This window comes from Calliphora vicina, chromosome 3, assembly GCF_958450345.1.
Source record: "Calliphora vicina chromosome 3, idCalVici1.1, whole genome shotgun sequence".
NCBI classification, from domain to species: domain Eukaryota; kingdom Metazoa; phylum Arthropoda; class Insecta; order Diptera; family Calliphoridae; genus Calliphora; species Calliphora vicina.
The window spans coordinates 105,387,557-105,410,941 of record NC_088782.1 but is presented as its reverse complement, the minus strand read 5'-3'; the positions used below and the strand labels follow the sequence as shown (position 1 = coordinate 105,410,941).

Below are 23,385 nucleotides of genomic sequence, written 5' to 3'. Positions count from 1 at the left end.
GTATAAAAACTGAAATAATATAACAATTGTTAGAAAGACTAGTTTACGTGGAAGATATTTTATTTCAAATGTACAAAAAATTGTATCTAATTCAGCAATTTATAACTGAAATTCCTATTAGAACGTATGAAATTTAACAATTTATATATTTAATAATCAGTTAATACGTTTGGATCAACATTTTTCCCTTTTAACATCAAGTGAAGAAACAGAGTATAAAAAAGGGTATACAAATATATTTAGACAAATTTCCAAATATTTGGTTGTGGGACTTATGCGGGAGCTATGACCTATTATGATTCGATTGTCATAAAATATTTTTACGTGATTTTTATGTATTCATATGAGAGCTGTGGCCAATTATGGACCAATATTCACAAAATTCAGTATTATGATTTTTGAATACAAATTACTGATCAGTGTACTATTTTTATTTAATATATTTATGCTATGACCTATTATGGTCCTAAGTATTTAAGGGCTATTTTTGTAGAATTTCATATAAACAACGTTGTTAACAAATGTATGTATATACTTATTATTTTTGTCGAATTTTATCATGATAAAGCTATTTAGAAGAGATTTATGAGTACTAAACTGATTTTCAGAAGTGGACCTTATATGGGAGCTATGGTCAAATATGAACCGATATTCACAAAATCCTGTAGTATGATTTCTAAATATAAATTAGAGATTTTTATAAAATTTTGTTTTGATATTGATATTTTTTAGATCTTTATGTAGTTTAATGTGTTTTTCGGAAGTGGTCCTTATATGAGAGCTATAACCAATTATTGGCCGATCTTCATAGAATTATGTATATCGATTTTGGTATATATGGGGACTATTTATGACGAATTTCAACTTAATAGCGATATTTATAAGACATTTATGCTTATTTAAGTGATTTTCGGAAATGAACTTTATATGGGAGCTAAGGTCAAATATAGGCCGATCCACAAAAAATTTCGTGTTGTAATTTTTTAAGCACAAAACTTATTTTTCCTGAATTTTGTGTGGATACTGCAGTTTGGTACGCATTTACAGACCATAGAACCATATTTCGGGTAGAAATTTGTATGGGGGCTAGGTGAAATCATGGACCGATTTCTATAATTTTTACCAGAGTTAGTCCTTTTTACATAGCAATAACGTGTTAAAATTTGATGGTATTATGTGCAACATATTTGCACAAATAACAAAAACAATTTTAAAATTATCATGTTTTTTTTTAGGTGAGACATTTATGTGAGACATTTTGGTTCATAACTCTGGTTCCACTGAACCGATATTGCTGATTTTCAATACCAAACTGCTTAGGAGAACAATAAACATTTTTCTAGCAGGTTTAGCAATTTTGTTTGTCTATTTTGGACGTGAGCGTGTTTTACACAGACATACCGACGGACGGACAGACAGACGGACATAGGTCAATCGACTTTCATAAGGATCAATAATATATATACTTTGTTGTGTCTCAGATGAATATTTCTCAATGTTACACACGGAATGACAAAGTTATATATACCCTCATTCACCACTTATGGTGGTGTAGGGTATAAAAACCATAAATTTATGACAGAAAATATTTGCAACTTCTAAACTTTTCTAAAATTTTAGACGACGTGGAACAGTTTTAGATCTTGCGAGCACGAAATTCCAAAAAGTGAAAAAGATGGGCCACCCTTATATATATACATATTTATATATTTTGCCAGTCACTTATACGCATGGAATTGGCTGTCGTATTCCAGCAGTTCTGCGGGGACTACTGAAAAATCAATGTATTTCTTTTAGGCAGTTACACCACTATTGTCTAATTACTTGACGGACTCCAATTGTCAATTACTTACTTTATGTACCCTAGGAAATCTAGCGAGTAGTCAATCGTCACTTTATTGTCTCTTAGTAATCTAGAGTGCAGTTACTAAAAATTAGATTTTGGTATTATAAAAAAATAGTTATTTTATCCACCGGATATTGTCTATCAGAGAATCAACTGCCACTAAGTATCCTTGGGCAGTTTTGTCTTTATAGTTTATACAGGGTCAATTGACTTCCTCTAGCTAATTCTGTAACTAGTGGTGAATCAAATGATGTGTAGGTAAAATCACTAGTGCAGGTCACTTAGTTGGAACTGCTGGAATGATTTTACTTTTTGTGTCTTTAACTTTTTAATACAATCTTTATCTTGCATTGTCTGTTTGACTATTGAGAAATTATTTTTGGTGTCTGTGTGTTAGGGATTATAAAAGAAACTAAATGGTGAAATATTGCAGCATGTTAACAGTAAAAATTGGGGTAATAAAACTAAAAAAATATTACAAAGATCATAAGTAAAGCTATTTTTACACCAACTGGGTTCTGAGACTGATTCAGAAAAACTTCTTAAAAGACACTGAGATGCATTGAAACTGATATTTAAATATTAAACTCAGATGAAACTTTAGATTTTGCAAAGATAGCTTTCGGAGACTTTGACCTGAGTTAAACCAAATTTTGTAAAACCTCTATCCTATGAGAGCTAGTGTAGGGATTTTCCATGAGGTATTAAATGATTGTTTAAACATTAATTTGCTGCCCTTATTTAAATTTATTGTTTTAATTTAGATTAACTCACCTCTAACGTTTTAAAATGCCATCGTATATCCGTCGTCCCCACACCCGTATCCAATTGATTGCGACACACTTTCAGTGTGGGCCAACACTGACAGCGTTTATTGGTGATTTCGCAACCCGATTCTACTCGTATTGTCTCTGATTTTGTACAATTTGTATGTAAATGATATGTTGAAGATGCCGATGAGAAGGGTAAATCTGAAAATACAAAAATAAATTCACATAATTAAAAACAAAATATATAAAAAATGTACGCAATAAATGAAACTGTTTTACAAAAGGCTATTGGCATTATTGAGTTTTACAATATTAGCTTTTGAAATTCTATTAAACAAACACAAAATTACTCTGCTTACATACAAATATATCAATAAGTATGTACAATAATTACATCCCTTATCTTACAATAAACTAATTAATTACACTTCTTTTCTAATCTTTTAATATTTTACATAATAAATATTTGTTCTCCTTTTCTACTTCTGTTTTAAATGAAAAGTCCTTATTTTACTTACAGTTAAACAAATACAGCTTTATGTTGAGTTTTTATTTATTGCATGTTTGTGTTTATCTTTATTTTTAAATAAAACAGGAAGTTCTTTCATTTTATATTAAAGAGTAATCATGTGTACTCCTTTTAAAGGCTCAGTATGCTTAAGAAAACAACAATACATAAATTTGTGTTAAAATACGACTACTTGCATAAAATATTTGCAAATACTCTTAAAAGGTCTTGCGGACGTATACGTGTTGGGAATTAATTAATAACACTTATACGCACTAGACTCTGCGAGCAGCACAGCCATCAACAATATGCCAGGAAAGTCTGGGAAAAGTGTGTTCAGTTTTTTTTTATTAACTTTTTTGTTTCATTATTGTGGAATGAAGATGGATGCTTAAAGTACTAGTATTTAGGAAAAATATAAAGGAAACAATTAAAAATTTAAGATATTTTTTTCAGGTATCAAATTTAAATTTTAAAATGTAAAAAACAAACAATGTTAATTTCTTAATAAAATAAAAATATAACTCTTAATTTCGTAAAAATCGGTAAATTTCCAAAAAGAATCACATATTTTACATTGTTTTATATTTTAATGTAAAAAAGTTATTCACACGGTAGTCATAAAGTCGTATGTCATAAAATAATAACACGAAAAAAATATGACTGATGTGAGCAACACTCATAAGTGTTGCTATTTCAAATTTGAGTCAGCTGAAAAAAGAACAAATTTTTTTTTTAATTTTCATTTCAAAATTATTTAATTTTTTTTTAATTTTTTAGTGAAAATTTTTTTTGCCAATTTTTTTTTTAATTTATTAGTGAAAAATTTTAATATAATTTTTTTTTTGTTAAATAAAATCGGGTTAAAAATTCCCCGACTTTGATCCATTGTAGATCCGACTTATTGTAGCGTTATATAAGTCGTTGCAGGGGCTCGATGAACAGATTTTCCCTTTCGACTTAGATTTACACTGCTTAGTTATGACAAAACAATAAAGACGGCATAAATAGTCTTATTATTTTAGGAAATATTTATACATAAGGGTATATATAAGTTTGATATTCCGTTTGTAATTTCACAATATAATTTTCCGACCCTATAAAGTATATATATTTTGGATCCTTATAGATAGCGGAGTCGATTAAGCCATGTCCGTCTGTCTGTCCGTCTCTTGAAATCAATTTTCTGAAGACCCCAGATATCTTCGGGATCCTAATCTTCAATAATTCTGTCAGACATGCTTTCGAAAAGTTTCCTATTTAGAATCAGCAAAATCGGTCTGCAAATGGCCGAGATATGAGGTAAAAACCAAGACAACCTCGATTTATTACCTATTTTTTACCTACACACAGCCTCAAAAGTGAGTAAACACCAGCGATTTTTTTGATTTTTTTTAAGATTATTAAAACCATTATAGTCCGACTTAAATCTTTTTTTTTCACAACCGAATCTATTATTCATCCCAATATCCAACAAACCGAAAATTTAAAATTTTAATCGTATTTTTATTATCTTAAAAAACTCACTTTTGAGGCTCACTGTATATCTGGATTACTAAGTCATTAATATCAGTGTTTAAAAAGCTACGATAACTAACAAATTTTTAACTGTTGCTACAACTACTGCTTCCAAAAAGTGTATGTAGCGGTAGCAGTTGCATTTGTCTTTTTTCGTTTTCTTGTTTTTTTAAAACTACTGCTACCTTCAAAATATAAAACTCTTAACAGAGCAGTAGTAATAAAACATGAATTGTAAATGGAGTAGTAGCATAAAAATACAAATCATTGCTACTGCTCTATATCGAGTTTTAATTTTTAAGGTAGCAGTTGATGCTGCAGTTACGGTAGCAATAAAAGTAGTCAAAAAAGAAAATCTTCAGTCATAACACCAAAATTGACAGAATTAAACACTGTGTGTTGTTTTTGTTTTGAGACTCTTTGAAAGAATTATTCGTTTTTATTCGTCTCAGATGTTCGTGTTGCTAACAGAAGGATCGTGTTTTCTGTGTGTATAACAAAAAAAACCGAACTTTTGTTTACAACACGACTAACTTACACAAATATACATTCACAACAACAACACATAATATACTTATTTGGCTACTTCTTTTACTACCTCAACTGCTACTTCTATTACTACTAAATTTTAAAAGTAGCAGAATTAATAAAAAAATAATGACTGCTACATCAAAAGTTTTTCTTTTTTAAGGTAGCAAAAGAAAATAAATTACTCTGCTAATTTTAAATTTTTCTTTTATTAGTACTACTACAACTACTGCTACCAAAATGTGAAGGTAGCAGTAGTAGTAGTAATTATTGACTCCGAGTTTTTATTAATTTTTTAACTAGACTACTTGTGTTTTTTCGTTGCTACTGCTACTTATAGTCTAGTTTTTTAAACACTGATTAATATATACAAAATGGATATCTAATGATAGATATTTCAAAGACCTTTGCAACGACGTATATAAGACCATAGTAAGTTGCACCTACAATGGGTCAAAATCGGAAAAAAAAATTTTAAGCCGAATTTGTTTTTCACAAAAAAAAAATTTTTTAAAATTAAAAAAAAAAAAAAATTAAATTTAAAAAAAAAATAAATAACAATCGAAAAAAATTTGTTTCCAAAAAATGAAAAAAAAATTAAATTTTGTTTACCTTAAAATATTTAAAATTTTGAAGTATAATTTGGTAAAGGGTATATAAGATTCGGCACAGCCGAATATAGCTCTCTTACTTCTTCATATTAAAAAAATTATACAAATGTTTGTAAGTTTAATGTTTAACACCTACATGATTATACCAAGACTAAAGATTTATTTTTGTAGATTAGCATGATCATAAAATATCTTCGATATTTTTTATATTATTAGAAAAAACTACTTAAGCTATCAATATTTCTTCTTTTTTTCCGAAATTGACAGCGAAGGCCTCAAAAATAAAAAAATGTTTTAATTTCTTGCTTTTTTTTATAGATATAATTTCTCTTATTATATTATTTCATTATGATTAGTAAGATGAGTGCAGTAATAAAGATCCTAATATGTTTTGTTCCATTTGTGGCGAACATGTGTTAAAAGCTCAGCGAAAATCAAATTTCAGCTTTATATGCTTAAGACAAATATGCTTAAACATCCACCAGAATTATTATATTCAAAACAGACATATGTTTACGTAGACCAGTTTCATGCTAAAACATGTAAGAAAGTATTTACGGTCAAGCCCGACCATATAATACCCTACACTATGTAAATTTGCAAAAACATTTTTCTTTTAAAATTTCAATAATTTATATTTTTGAGTGATTTTCGGAAGTGGGCCTTATATGGGGGCTATGACTAATTATGGCTGATCAGCATGAAATTAGGTCGTGTGATTTATGTCTATATGAAAGTTTACTATGTTAAATTTTGTGTGTATACCAACATTTTTAAGCGGTTTATGCACGTTAAAGTGATTTTCTGAAGCGGGTCTATATGGGAGCTTTGATCAATTATGGACCGATCACTATGAAATTAGGTCGTGTGATTTATGTCTATGTGAAAGTTTACTGTGTTGAATTTTGTGTCTATACCAAAATTTTTTTTAGAGAATTATGCATTTTAAAGTGATTTTCGGAAACGGGTCTATATGGGAGCTATGACTAATTATGGACCGATCATAACAAAATTTGGTGACATGAATTTTGTATATATAAATCATATTTGGAGCAGAATTTGTGTAGATACTTATATAAATTAGACATTTATGATCGATAAAGTCCAATTTCGGGAGGACATTTGTATGGGGGCTAGGTGAAATAATGGACCGATTTCAGCCAGATTCAAAAGGCTTGGTCCTTGGGCCGAATAAACTATATGTACGAAATGTTATCGAAATATCTTCAGAATTGCGACCCGTACTTTGCGCACAAGGTTTACATGGACAGACAACCAGCCAGCCAGCCAGCCAGACGGACGGACATCGTTTAATCGACTCAGAATGTGATACTTTAATGTGGGTTTTGGACTACTATTTTTGGGCGTTACAAACATTTGCAAAAACGCATAATACCCTCTCCACTATGGTAGGGTATAAAAATTTTACATTCTAATCTGCATTACCCAAAATTTTTAACAAAAACACCCAAATTCAATGAAAATATAAATTTCAAAAACGTGATCTGACTGGAAAAAAAAACAAGTATAAAATAGTAATTAGGTTTCATCAACTTGTACAAAACCTAGTACAAATCTCGGGCAACAAAATGCCTGTTCCACAGTGAAATTTAAGTAGGAAGTTATACCTTAAGTCTTTACATAATCCTGCACATCAGATTATATTACTCCTTGATAAAAGTATCATTATTGACAGTTGATAATTTAATTTGTCTAAACCCTGTCTTTTGTCATGTGTCCCTATAAGTGTGCATACATTTAAAAACACCCAGCCACACCATTATCCTATTGTCTTCAGCATTCACAAAAGAAAATATTATTATTCGTTCTTATCAACTCTCCATAACAATTTGTTTGGTTTTTATTGTAGTGTCTGACACAAATTTGCGCTCAAGACAAAAAGAGAAAAAAATACATAGAATTAGCTTTAAGCCAAACAAAACTTAAACAAGTTTAGAAAATCTTTATATATTCGTACTCACGCTCAAACTTGACTAAACATACAGATATTCAAAATTCAATTTGGTTTGTTAAGGGTTATTGACATATTCATGTCAGTTTGTGTTATGCTAACAATTGAGCATTAACATGCTCTCTGTTTGCAGGCTCATACCTTGTCTGTAGATTACTGCTCAGTTTCTGATAAACCCTCTTCGGCTTCATGCCCCTTTTCGTTTTTATTTCCTTTTTGTTTAAGCAAGCATGTGCTTGCATATGTAATCATTAGTATGTATTTGTATTCTTCTTAAATAAATTAAATGGATTAGGGTTATTATTGTTGTTCTTGTTATTTTTGCTGCCGTTATTGATAATGTTGTTGCTGTTGTTGGTGTTATTAAAGCTTTTGTTTGTTTGAATATAGCTGAACTAAGGTGTTTTTTTTTGCCTGCCTTTCTGTGTATGTGTTTAACTGCTTTTCTTTGCCGGATGTTCATATAAGCTGAGAAAAGCCCAACTTATGTTTATATTAGTGAATGATTATGCACAGTCAGTAAATTAAGTACTGTTTTTATTCCTTTTGAAAAATTCGGAGATGGGGGGAGTTGTGTGCTAAAGTGACTTACAGGTTAGGCTAAGAAAAAGGATCATATTAACTGAAGTCAGTAAAATGGATTTAACTGTGTATAATGAGGTTACAGAACAAAAATCATAACACATTAAAATACTATTCCGTTTGATAAAAAGTTTATAACTCCAAATGATATGAAGTCTGTAAGGATAATAACACTGTATTATAAAAAAACAAGTAAGGAAGTATTGTCGGTCAAGCCCGACCATATAATACCCTATACTAAGTAAAAGAACAAAAACATTTTTCTTTTAAAATTTCAATAATTTATATTTTTGAGTGATTTTCGGAAGTGGACCAATTATGGACCGATCACCATGAAATTAGGTCGTGTGATTTATGTCTATATTAAAGTTAAGTATGTTGAATTTTGTGTGGTTAGCAACAGTTTCAAGCGATTTATGCACGTTAAAGTGATTTTCGGAAGCGGGTCTATATGGGAGCTATGACTAATTATGGACCGATCGTAACAAAATTTGGTGACATGAATTTTGTGTATATAAAACTTATTTGGAGCGGAATTTGTGGAGATACATATATAAATTAAACATTTATGACCGATAAAGTCCAATTTCGGGAGGACATTTGCATGGGGGCTAGGTGAAATAGTGGACCGATTTCAGCCAGTTTCAATAGGCTTGGCTTGCACCAAATTTCATCGAAATATCTTCAAAATTGCGACTGTACTCTGCGCACAAGGTTTACATGGACAGCCAGCCAGCCGGCCAGACGGACGGACGGACGGACATCGTTTAATCGACTCAGAAAGTGATTCTAAATCGATCTTTAATACTTTAAGGTGGGTATTAGACTAATATTTTTGGGCGTTACAAACATCTGCACAAACGCATTATACCCTTCCCACTATGGTGGTGTAGGGTATAAAAATTGCAATAACTTGCCGAATGACCTAGTGCAGGTTGTAGCTCTGGCTGAGTATATTACAAAACCGGTTTTAAAAGTTCCAATACACCCTAAAATATAGGAGAGATATAGGCAAAAGTATATTTTTTTGGACCCGCATATTTAAACATTTTTAAAACAGTCATTATATAACCAATTTAAAAATGTTTATATATACTTTCACTATTTTATTTATTTAAATATGTACAGATTTTTCCAATAATATACAAATCTGAAAACACTAGTAATAACGTATGAAGAATGAAATTGCAACAAAAATTTGACACTGGCCAAAAGAAATGTATATAAGCTATTAGTGGTTTTTGGACTTATTTTGAATTATGTTATGTTTTGCCTTAATACTTTAAAACCCCATTTGAAAATCTGGCTTGTAGTTATCTCAAAATGATGATTTGTAATTTTTTTCATATTTTATCAATTATCTTCGGGAACAATTTGTTATTTTTTACATCAACTGGCAGAGAAAGGCAGAGAAGTGGAAGTAAATAAGATGTACAAAGTAGAATATAATCTTTTTTGTAAAACAAATATATGGATCTTAATCAGTCAGATGTAAGTTAGAAGTTTTGACTTTTTGGAATTTGATTTGACCATAAATTCTAATTAATATATTATGAAATGTGTACACAAAATTAATCATTTCATAAAAAGAAACATCAGAGATTATTGTTTTAAACAGAAAGTTATTCTTAAATGTTCCATCATACAACTGTCACGCCCAGGTGATTATGGTGTTTCCAACACCCTTGAAATTCCAGACTTTCTAAAGTGAAAAAATGTCCACATTTTTTTAAATAAAAAATATTTTGAGAGATCTTTAGAAGAGTTTTTGTAGATTATCCGAAATAAAAATCGAGAAAAATAAGACCACGAATCTCAAATATGAGCTCAGAGAAGTGCAAACATTGGTAGTTTCAACACCTGTATATAAATTCCTTCATAACTGCCACAAAAGTACATGAATATAATACATTTTTTGCTTACATTAAATCTTTTTTTTATAAAGGTTTTATAAATTATTTGTTTTAACGTTGAAAACAAATAAGCGTTTTCTGTTTTGTTGCAATTTCATTCGAAAACTCTCTACATATTTATATTAATAGAATGGTGGGAGTATATATAATTGGAAACACCTCGTTCGTACCTTTTGAATGCTTTTTAAATATTTAAAATCGGTTAAATAATTTTGCCTATATCTCGGAAATTTGAGGGTGTACTGGAACTTTTAGAACCAGCCAGACCTACAACCTGCACTTATTTTTGAGTGTATTACTGTGTAATTATCAACACAATGGACCCTGAGTCCAAGTTATTAGCTAATTTTAAATCATTTAAATGCTAATGACAGATTTGTATTCCTAAATTATTGAGTTTTTTAAAACAATTAGATCTTGAAATGAATTTTTCTAATTTAAGGAAAAATAGAAGATTCAAGTTTATATACATATATTGGATGTATGACTTAAAAACGCAGGATTCTTTTCCAAAATGAAGTGTAGCCCAGAAAGAGCATTCTGCTTCGACCAAATCAAACAGTAGTCGGACAGGGCAAGGTCTGGAAAATAAAGCTGGTGAGGCAAAACTTCCCAACCACTTCGTTCTAAATAGTTTTAAACAGATATTGCAAATATTACAGCTTCATATCTGTCTGCATATTCTGGTCGTTTTTCGGCTATATTTCCTATGATTATCTGACCAGATTTCAGCAGCTCATAATAGATAGGACCCTTTTGGTCCCACCAAATACAGATCATTATCTTAGCGCCATGGTTATTTGGATTTGACGTCGATTCAGCTGGTTGGCCGGGTTTCACATACGATCTCTTACGCTTCCGGTTATCTTAATGCAAAATCTTCCTTCATAGTTTCTCGGCATCAATTCTTTCAATCCTTCAACCTAACCAAGTTCAAGTTCAGACATATCTTTTCCCTGTCACATTATGTCTCAAATTGAATAAAATAATTTTTTTTTATTATAATTATCTAGAATTATTTGCAAATTTACTAGCACTAAAATTTGAAGCACTTGGAAATGTATATTTTGAATATTTTGTTTTATAAATATAACTAACAATAATCAAATTAGAGCAAATGATTCAAATCTGAAATATATTTAAGCAACAACTACTGTACTTCTTAAACTCATATTAGACTAAAAAGATAACCGAAAAATTGTACTTTCTGCAAATTTTTTCTTTTCTTAAATGGTTCTTTCTTTAAGTGGTACTTTCATTAAATTGTACTTTCATTAAATTGTACTTTCTTTAAATATGCTTTCTTTCATATGTCACTTTCTTTAAATTATGCTTCCTTCAAGTGATACTTGGTTCTTTTTTAGAAGTATGTTTTTTAAATGGTACATTATTTAAATGGAATTTTCTTTAAATGGAACTTTCTTTAAATGGAACTTTCTTTTTAGTGGAACTTTCTTTAAATGGTACTTTCTTTAAATGGAACTTTCTTTAAATTAAACTTTCTTTAAATGGTACTTTCTCTAAATTGTACCTCCTTTAAACTGTACTTTCTTTAAATAGTACTTTCATTAAATGGTATCTTCTTTAAATTGTACTTTCTGTAAATTGTGCATTTATATTTTAGACTTAATGTCTAATGCTTCAAAATGGTACATTCTTTAAATGGTACTTTCTTTAAGTGAAACTTTCTTTAAATGGTTCTTTAAATTGTAAATCATTTGTTTCAAAATGGTACTTTCTTTAAATGGTACGTTCTTTGAATGGTATTTTCTTTAAATGGTACTTTCTTGAAATGGTACTTTCTTTAAATAGAAATTTCTTAAAATGGAACTTTCTTGAAATGGTACTTTTTTGAATGTTATTTTCTTTAAATGGTACTTTCTTGAAATGGTACTTTCTTTAAATAGAGCTTTCTTAAAATGATGCTTTCTTTAAGTGGTACTTTATTTTAATATCTTTAAATCCATTTATATTATAGACTTCAATTAGAGTTTTTCACGGGAATTCTCGGGACGAGAAATCCCGGGAATTCCGTAAAATTTTCAATCCCGAAATCCTGGGAAATTGTGCGAGAATTCCCGGGAATTATTTTCCTTAGTTTTTTGTGATTTTATTGAACTTGATTTTCTCTAAAAGAAGCTTAAACAAATGCAGAAGATTCATACAAGAACAAAAATTCAACCCAAATAAACTAATAATAAGTTTATTATTCAAAATATTCCAAAAACTCATGAATGTTCACGGCTGTCACAGAATTGTATCTGATCGAAAGTGTAGCTTTTTAGTATTTTGCTGTTTTCACAAAGAGTAAAACTAAAATTTTTGGAATAAAACCAAATTTTTGGAATTGAATTTTGTTTAATATTATTGGATTATCATCAAATTTTAATTAATATCTTTACTTAATTTTTGATTTAATAAGCAGAACAATGCAATTCAAAATTAAAAAAATAAAATATTTATTTTTTTGCAAATTAACTGAATTAACGAAGGTAGAACATAATCTAATGGAAATTAAGGCCCTAATTTTGTAAATCACGTCACCAAATATTTATGTGGAAAGCAAAAACAAAATTTCAAAAATTTTAAAAATTTGTTTTTGTTTTATGTACAAATTCTGAACAGAACAAACGCACCAAAATTCAAGCGTTGGTTTGCCTTTCATAATTATATTTGTATATAAAACAAAAACAAATTTTTAAAATTTTTGAAATTTTGTTTTGGCTTTCCACATAAATATTTGGTGACGTGATTTACAAAATTAGGGCCTAAGCCATTACGATTCAAATGACAAATGGTGACAAGTTTGTATATATCCAAAATTAGAAATCGTGCCAGTTTCCCTCTTTATATTAAATTTTTAATCGATTTTTTTATTTGTATCCAATTACATAGTCCTCATCGTTAAAGGCCGGATTCCGGGAATTTTCAAAATGAATCCCGATTTCCCGGGAAAAGAAAAACTCTAACTTCAATATCATTAAAATAATTTCCATACTTTTTTAAATTGATATAAACAAAAATGTTTCTTCTAACTGAAAATTAATTATATACCCTTTAAACATTCCCATACCTGAAAACTGATTTTGCACTATATTTGTGATGTGTAATCGATTGTGAGAATAAAACAGACAGAGCAAAAAAAAAAAAAACAAAAGAAATATTTTATTCAAGCATTATTGATAACATGTAAATGTATGCAAGCACACACACACACACACTCACATACTTACCTATTTACATGTGTACATACCTAGCGCAAATGTATGAGTGCTTAATAAACTTATTCATGCTTAAACATGTTAAACGAATAACAGTAAAATCAAGAGAATACCAGAGCTGAGAGCAGGAAAACCCACAACAATAACATACATACACTTACACAAAACATACATTCCCAGCGGGAAAAAGTTATAGGACTTCAGTTTGTAGGCCTTCTAAAAGGCATACTTACACATTCTAAAAGATCCGATACTCATTCCACACTGCCTGCTCTTAGAAGGTGTTCAAGAAGGCCTATGAATCCCCTTCTAATAACAAGTGGTTAAATAAAAATAGTCTACATCAAAAAATAAAATACTCTGCCTCTCTTTGATTAACTCTCATTACAAAATTTACAACAATAAATTGCTTGATGTGGCTTCTTATTTATTTTTGTTGTTTTTTTAAGTATGTAATCAGAAATTATCATGTTTCAAAAAATTAAACAAACAACTTCATTTTAATTCTTATTTTTATTATAGATCTTCTAATAAGACTTCAAATAGGTCTTCCATGGTAGACGTTCTATAAAACGTCTACCATGGACGTTTCTAATGCTTTTTTTCTCTTTTAGGCACATTATTAGGCTTTCTCATGTAGCCCTTCCATAAGACTTTGCAGTAGTCCTACCTTTCTAGGCATTCCATATGACATTCCTCTACAGGCCTTTCATTAGATCAGTAATAACAGGTTTTTGTACAGACATAAGTCCATATAGCAGCCCTGCAAATAGCCCTTCCAAAGTAGACCTTCTAATAGCTCTTCCTAATTAGGCCTTCTAGAAGCCCTTGCAAAGTAGGCCTTCTAGTAGCCCTTCCTAAGTAGGCCTTCTCTCAGCCCTCTAACAGCAGCGAGTGTGCAAGGCCTTGGCTCGCAATGACACGCCGTGTAAAATTTAAATGATTTTGCAATGCGGCTAGAAGTCCTTGTGTCTGCAAAAGAAGGCTTTTAGGAAGGCCTCTTTACTGCATATTTTTCCCGCTGGGTTGTAGTGAGTAAAACTGCTGAGTGTTTACTTTAATATTAAATTACCTTAATCAAAAAAGGTAAAGAGGGAGAACCAAATGATTATTATTCATATAAAACTACAACAGAAGTAGCAACAAAAATAAAAACAACAACAACAACATTTCATTAAACGAGTTATATGTGAACATCCATTGTTTGTAACTCAAAGGCGTAAGCGAAACAGTTAAGTAACAATTAATCACTTATTTTTTGAAGCAGCATAATAATTATGGAAAATTAAAGTGCTCTTTTTTATTTGAATTTTTAACAAAAAAAAAAAAACGGTTAATGTAATTGCACTTGAAAGTTTTATTTTCCAGTAGCTTTTGGGCACTTTTTAATTGACCAGCAACAGCTTGAGGATAAAAACGTTAAAAGTATGAAATGAAAAGTGGCAAAAATTTAAAACAAATTTTACTTTAATAAATTGTAATAGATAGTTTTGTAAATAATGAACACAGAACTAAATATAAGAAAGATTTAACTCTTAATGGTCAAAAATAATACCAAAATAATTAAGGAGTCTTTTGCAAATGTGTGTCAACATGAATCTGTCAATATGGCAATTCACAAGTATTTACTATTAACGTGCAGAATTCGTCTTCTTCGTTCGAAGTCTGTGCTAATTTGAGAAAAGAATGGATAAGGTAGGTTTGAATATAACTAAGCTTGAACGTATTAAGATGTTGGTTATTTATAGTCTTGAAAATATATGCATGAATTGAAACAATGTGTTATAGAATATAAATTATGATAGGTAAGAGTGGAATGTAATGTCAACCACAGCATCGGTGGCTAATTATCACTGCCACCAGCACGGCTAATTTCCTTTCCTTATTTTTAAATGGAGACTTAGTTAACTTGCTATCATGAAATTTCAATTTTATTTTTACTTTATGCACTCTTGAGAGAATTTATAGAAATGGGTTTCTGGTATTGTTTTAATTTTTCTATTTAAACTAGAAAATTTAAAATCTTCCGAAAAAATATAAAGCGGCAACAGTTTTAGTTGAGGCCTCTGAATTATTTATAAATTTGAAAGAGTTTAGTGAATTTAAAAATTTTGTATTTTTTTAGATTTTAAGAAGGTCAACTTTGTGTCTCTATATCTAAACTAGTTCATAAAAGAGCTGCTTTTAAATGCAATTTTCTTCTTTGTATTATTGGAATAATAGCTTAAAAGTTATATAATTGTTAAAATTTATTATGCAATTATTATCACTGATGCACAGTGGGAGAAAACCCTAATTTAGTGGAACTAAATTCGTATCTTTTAAACGCTTGGCTAAATTAATTTCATTTATATGGAAATATTGCAGGCAAGGAGGTAAGCTAATAAAGTAATGCAAAATGGGTACTGCTACCTTAGCAGAATGAGCGGGAGAGGCTGCTAAACTACACTACCTCGGAAGAAATTCTATACTATTTTCAATTGTAAGAAATTATTTTAATATATCTTTCGAAAAATTTAAATTATATAAGTAATTTTATTTATAGCAAGAAACTATTTAAATCTATAGATTTTGGACAATAGGGTAGCCGGCATAGGTCGAAATATTCATACAAAATTAAACTTTTTTCTGTTTTATTAATAAGTTTATTTTTAAAAACGAATAACAATTATTAGTTATGAAATGATTTTATTTCATTATTATAAATAATTTAGTTATAATTAAACAATGAAATAAAGAGTAATTAAGCTAATAACACTTGTTACAATTTTGTGAATTTTTATTATGAGATTTTTAAAATTTATTTAAATTAGTCGACTTCAGAGACTGATGAATCACTAGGAAGTAATGGATCCAACAAAAGTTGCCTAACATCTTTCGATACCGGTTCCACTTTTTATAGCTTGCAGATGAAACTAGAGATGCTAATCGGGACTGATTTTTGAAAATCCCGGGGTTAGGGATTTGGTAAAGAATCCCGAAATCCCGTCCCGAAAATCTCAAAATTTAAATCGCAGGTTAGGAAAAACTATAGGAGGTATTGTCATATTTTTTTCATATTTTTATTCCCTATTATGTTGTCAATAAATCCCCATGTGATGATCAAAAAATTCTGAAATTTGTTTAACAAAATTTTTAAAAATTTGAAAATGGAGTTTTAAAACTGCCGTTAAAAAAAATAATTTTTTTTGGTCATACCTGGGCATAGGTTAACGGTATTCTACGAAGACAAAAACTCATATACAAGTAAATATGGATATATTCTAAGTAAAAATAAACTTTTATTTTAATATTTCTCAAAATATGTTAATTTTGTTCCTACATTTAATGTTCTAGTGGCCTGAGACACTGGCGATTTTTTAATAACATTAACATTTTTTAACCAATTTTTGTCTTTTATATCTTATTAGAACGACAATTACTTACACATTTCGATTCTTTTAAATTAAATTGCAAAAGTAATTATTTAATGGCAAAATTTTTACAAAAACTGAAAAAAATGCATCTCAAAACTAAATCGCTAAGTCGGCACGGGTTGCCCTTCTTAGAACAAGCTAAAAAATTTTTGGTGGTATTTTATGTCATTACACAAGTTTTCAGGGGGTACCGTCTCAACATTTCCAAAAATTTAATTCTAAGGGACACTCTAATATACAGATGTAGTGTCATTTACATCGTAATGCATGCTAAAATGTCGCTGTTATTAGACAAAACCTGTAGCCGTGAGATGACTCAGTAAGTCATTGATTCTAAACCCAGATATCTCACCAACGGTGGTTAATATATCGACCCCTTTGCGCGAAATTATCGTATGTTACATTTTTACATAGTAAAATATTATATCGATATTCGCTATATTTATGGAAATATTACTAAGTTATTTTTATCGTATGTGAAATTTAATTTAATAAATCGGTTATTGTATCCGATTTAAAATTTGGTATTGATGATACCAGCCAAAGCAAAGAAATTCAATAATAATGACGCTCTCCTGTGAAATTTGGTTTTTGTAACATACGATAATTTCGCGCAAAGGGGTCGATATAGTTGCCCAGGAATCTGTGCCTTTTGACACTCAGGGCTGGTTATGCACAGAGAAGTAGAAAATCATTTCCTCTTGTTCACCAGCAACCTTGTTATATCATTTCTATTACGGTTATCAGTTGCATAGTTGGTTTTTGGTTAAAAAAGGGACACATTAAGTTGGCCGGCCTACATGTATTGCTACTGCAACTGCATTTTAGATATCCAAAGCAGATCCCATTTTGGCTAACTCGTTTGAATGTTCATTGACGTAGTAGTGTCTAATAGCAGGAACCCAAACTAAAGTAATGTCGGATTGAGGACCTTGCCTTGAAATAGCATTCTTACATTGCATGACTAATGAAGATGAAGTTATGTAGGCATTTAATGAGAGAAGTTCCTCCAGACTGTTGACAAAAAATACCAAAATTGCACGAGATATATTATTTCTAGATATATATTTCTAGTATATTGAAAGCTAACATGATTACAAATATGATCTCATATCCCGATGTAGTATTCGTACACAAGATTACCCCTACACCACTCACTCCTGGAGGGAAATAAGACTTTAAAAACCCTATTAAAATCTGTATATGAAGTAATTTAGTCCGAAGGTAGGATTACGATCGAAGGTAATAGGGCTAGACTGATCTGTGGATTTTATATAACGACATAGTTATTTCTAGTTGCAATCCACCATACAAGAGATCCCCATTTTTTACCTTGTTGGCCTCTTGATCCTGAAGCTCGTATATGTAATGAAAAGTATAAGTTCTTTTTTGCACGGATTTATCCCAAGATGTACATTAAAATTTAGTGTTGTTGTTAAAGTATAATTTGCTAATGGGTATATAAGATTCGTCACATCCGAATATAGCTCACTTGCATGTTTTTTAAATGTAATTATAATCCACACCATTTATGCTTATGTTTATAACGCCCAAAACCATTAAGGAATGCCGGCCGTCTGTCCGTCCTTCTGACTAGTTGGCTGACTGGCTGTCCATGTAAATTTTTTGTAATTTTGATAAAATTTGGCACGTGGATGTATTGAAACTTGTAAAAATCGGTTCATCATCGGCCATATATGGTGTATATAGAAATGCACAAAAATGTTTTCAAAAATAAAAATTATATAAAAATTAATCACACCTAAAAATGTCTCATATAAGGCACACTTAACGAGCATAAAACCTTAAAAATTTTAGTGTTCAAAAAAAAAAAAAAAATTCAACACAAATAATTTCATATAGAAAACTAATTTCATGGCGATCGGCTCATAATTGAACATAGCTCCCATATAAGGCCTACTTCCGAAAATCGCTTTTAGGAGCATAAATCTCACAAAAATATTGGTATTCAAATAAAATTCAACACAAATAAGTATCATATAGAAAGAAATCACGCTACCTAATTTCAGGACGATCTGTACATAATTGGTCATAGATCTTATATAAGACCCAATTCCGAGAACATAAATTATTAAATTTTTTAAAAGAAAACAAGTAAGAATGTATGGTCGGTTAAGCCCGACCATATAATACCCTACACTAAGTAAAAGAGCAAAAAAAAATTTGTCTTTTAAAATTTCAATAATTTATATTTTGAGTGATTTTCGGAAGTGGGGTTATATGGGGCTATGACCAATTATGGACCGATCACCATGAAATTAGGTCGTGTGATTTATGTCTATATTAAAGTTAACTATGTTGAAGCGATTTATGCACGTTAAAGTGATTTTCGGAAGCGGGTCTATATGGGGAGGACATTTGTATGGGGGATAGGTGAAATAGTGGACCGATTTCAGCCAGTTTTAATAGGCTTAGTCCTTGAGCCGAAAAAATAATATCTACCAAATTTGATCGAAATATCTTCAAAATTGCGACCTGTACTCTGCGCACAATACATGGACAGCCAGCCAGCCAGCCGACCAGACGGACGGACGGACATCGCTTAAAAGAAAGTGATTCTAAGTCGATCGGTATACTTTAAGGTGGGTGTTAGACTAATATTTTTGGGCGTTACAAACATCTGCACAAACGCATAATACCCTCCCCACTATGGTGGTGCAGGGTATATATGGGGAATTTCATGTCAAGTGAACCAACTTTTGAAATCGATGTCTTCCGATCGGGATGAAATTTGCACCAAGGTTAGCTCTATTGGATAGTAACTCAGACACAATTTTTCAACAACATCGGTCGAGAACTCTCTGAGTTATAGGGGGTAAAATTTTGATAATTTGGTCAAACAGGGGTTTTTTCTTATCCATGTAACTTATTACCTATTGTTCTTAGCAAAATGTGTCCCAAATAGTATAGATAGCTATTTCTTCGATCTTTCGAAAAAAAATATTTAAAAAAAAAAATAAAAAATTTTTAATATTTTTTTTCCGAAATCAAAAACTTTTTTGACTTTTTTTTAAAATTTTTTCTCTTTTTTTTTTTTTTTTTCTTAAAATAAAGTTTAGATATTTTCCTTGAACACCTACTTGGTCGCTTAGTGGGATGCGAGTGGGATATCTATCAAAATAAATATTTTGTAACTCAAAACATAAAATTTTTGACTTTTTTTGCAAAATCAAAAACTTTGTTGACTTTTTTTTTCAAAATGGACCCTTTTTTAATCTTTTTTTTTAGGTCAAACAAAAGCTTAGATATTATCCTTGAAGACCCTTTTGTAGTCAAAAGAAAGCTTAGGTCCATTCCTTTAAGATATTTTTAGTCCCTTAGTGGGATGCGAGTGGGATATCTATCAAAATAAATATTTTGTAACGCAAGACATACAATTTTTTAATTTTTTTTTGCAAAATCTAAATTTTTTTCCAATATGGGCCCTTTTTTAATTTTTTTTTTGCTCAAAAGAAAGCCTAGGTCCATTCCTTTAAGATATTTTTAGTCCCTTAGTGGGATGCGAGTGGGATATCTATCAAAATAAATGTTTTAACACAAAAATTGTATGTCTTGAGTTACAAAACATTTATTTTGATATATATCCCACTCGCATCCCACTAAGCGATCAAAACCATCTTAAAGGAATAGGCCTAAGCTTTCTTTATAGCAAAAAAAAAATTACAAAAAGGGCCCATTTTAAAAAAAAGTCAAAAAAGTTTTTGATTTTGCCAAAAAATCAAAAATTGTATATCTTGAGTTAAAAAATATTTATTTTGATAGATATCCCACTCGTATCCCACTAAGGGACCTAAAATATCTTAAAGGAATGGACCTAAGCTTTCTTTTGACTAAAAAAAAATTTTTAAAAAGGGCCCATTTTGAAAAAAAATTCGAATTTGCAAAAAAAAAGTCAATAATTGAATGTCTTGAGTTACAACATTTTTATTTTAATAGATATCCTACTCACATCTTCCTAAGTGACAAAATAGGTCTTAAAGGAAAAGACCTAAGCTTTCTTTTGAGCAAAAAAAAAATTTTAAAAAAAAGTCCCATATTGGAAAAAAATTTCGATTTTGCAAAAAAAAATTAAAAAATTGTTACAAAATATTTATTTTGATAGATATCCCACTCGCATCCCACTAAGGGACTAAAAATATCTTAAAGGAATGGACCTAGGCTTTCTTTTGAGCAAAAAAAAAAAATTAAAAAAGGGCCCATATTGGAAAAAAATTTTGATTTTGCAAAAAAAAATTAAAAATTTGTATGTCTTGCGTTACAAAATATTTATTTTGATAGATATCCCACTCGCATCCCACTAAGGGACTAAAAATATCTTAAAGGAATGGACCTAAGCTTTCTTTTGACTACAAAAAAAATTTTAAAAAAAGGGCCCATTTGGAAAAAAAATCGTATTTGCAAAAAAAAAGTCAAAAATTGTAAGTCTTGAGTTAAAAAATATTTATTTTGATAGATATCCCACTCGCATCCCACTAAGCGACCAAAAGGGTCTTCAAGGATAATATCTAAGCTTTTGTTTGACGTAAAAAAAAAGATTAAAAAAGGGTCCATTTTGAAAAAAAAAGTCAACAAAGTTTTTGATTTTGCAAAAAAAGTCAAAAATTTTATGTTTTGAGTTACAAAATATTTATTTTGATAGATATCCCACTCGCATCCCACTAAGCGACCAAGTAGGTGTTCAAGGAAAATATCTAAAATTTATTTTAAGAAAAAAAAAAAAAAAAAAAAAAAGGACGTATTTTAAAAAAAAGTCAAAAAAGTTTTTGATTTCGGAAAAAAAATATTAAAATTTTTTTTTTTTTTTTTTTAAATATTTTTTTTCGAAAGATCGAAGAAATAGCTATCTATACTATTTGGGACACATTTTGCTAAGAACAATAGGTAATAAGTTACATGGATCAGTTCGACTCGTAGCTTAATTCAGAGCAAACGTCTTCTCGCTAGTGGATATTAATACTAAGTAAATAAAAAATTAATAGATAAAATTCAAACGATTATTTATTTAAAACATTATATCAACATCGCCAAAAACTTCTATCAAAAAATATAAAACTTTTTGTAAATAAAAAGTGTAAAAATAAAAAACAAAAAAATTATAATTTACATTATCAACGTGTTCTATTTAAGAACATAAAACAAAAAACAATTATGAAAAAACCACCGGACAATTTGTCAACTCACAAATTATCTCCAACTCTCAATTGGGATAATACAAAATCACTCAATTTCTCTCAACCTGGTCCCATATATTTAATAATGAAGAGAACCAATAGTGATGATACACTTGCGAATGTCTCTCCGTTCTTGTTAAAAAAAGCAATTGATTACACTTGTAACGGTGAAGTGGAAGAATGCAAAAAATTATTGAGTGGAAATATTTTAATAAAAACAAAAAATTACGTACAGGCAAATAAACTAACAACACTGATTGCACTCTCCGACTCAATAACAGTGGAAATAACTGAGTATAAAGTACTAAACCAAACGAGAGGAGTAATATACTCAAACGATTTAAGAGGTATACCAGAGACGGAAATCACTAGCGAATTGACCGACCAAAATGTTTGTGAAGTTAAGAAAATTATGAAGTTTGTTAATAACCAACCAATTGAAACCGGACTTACTATACTTACATTCTCGTCGTCATCCTTACCCAACGATATTAAAATCGGATACCAAAAAGTTAATGTTCGCCCATACATACCGCTTCCAACAAAATGCAACAATTGTCAACAATTTGGACATATTGCAAAGTTTTGCAAAAATAATAAAATCTGCTTCCACTGTGCAAAAGAATTTCATCTCAATACAGATACTGAAGAAGAATGCGAAAATGAAATAAACTGTGTGAATTGCATACATTACAAAATACACAATACAAAACACTCTTCAAAAGACAAAAAATGTCCCGTATTTATAAAACATAAAGAATTACAAGCTATTAAAACTATTGAAAAAGTAGACAACAAAACTGCCCAAAAAATTTACAATGAACGCCACCAGCATGATGGATCTTTATATTCTTCAGTTGCCAACATCAACAATAAAACACCATTCAATTACTCGATGCCAACATCAAAGGATTCAGTATCCAGTTTGTTTATACAACCTGCTACAACATCAAAACTAACAACTAATACTAAACTTACAACATATGATTCGCTATCTGACTTTGAAACTGACTTATTGCCCCAACCCAATATTTCTCTACCCAACAAAGAAACAAAAGTAAAAATTCTGCCTAGAACAACTTCAAAAAGACTTCAAGCTAGATATAAAGCTGCTGGCAAACCTCAAAAATCTACACCAAAGACTAAACCAAAAAAAGATATTATTGTAAACGTTAATGATGAAATGGATGAGTAATCACCTTATTATGTATTATCAATTTTATACAACTAAATTAATGTATATTATAATTTTACATTTATCGTTTACCAATATTTTTAAGTTATATTTTATCAATAATATACTATTTT

At 29.9% G+C, this 23,385-nt stretch overlaps 1 protein-coding gene across 1 annotated transcript in view; it reads right to left on the bottom strand.

The window, feature by feature from the left end:
• The window catches only part of cmpy (crimpy), a 190,284-nt gene that overhangs the window by 86,177 nt on the left and 80,722 nt on the right, over positions 1 to 23,385 (bottom strand). The window contains exon 3 of the mRNA XM_065505210.1: positions 2,621 to 2,817. Coding sequence (XP_065361282.1) covers positions 2,621 to 2,817 — 197 coding nt within the window. The remainder of the gene's footprint in view (positions 1 to 2,620; positions 2,818 to 23,385) is intronic.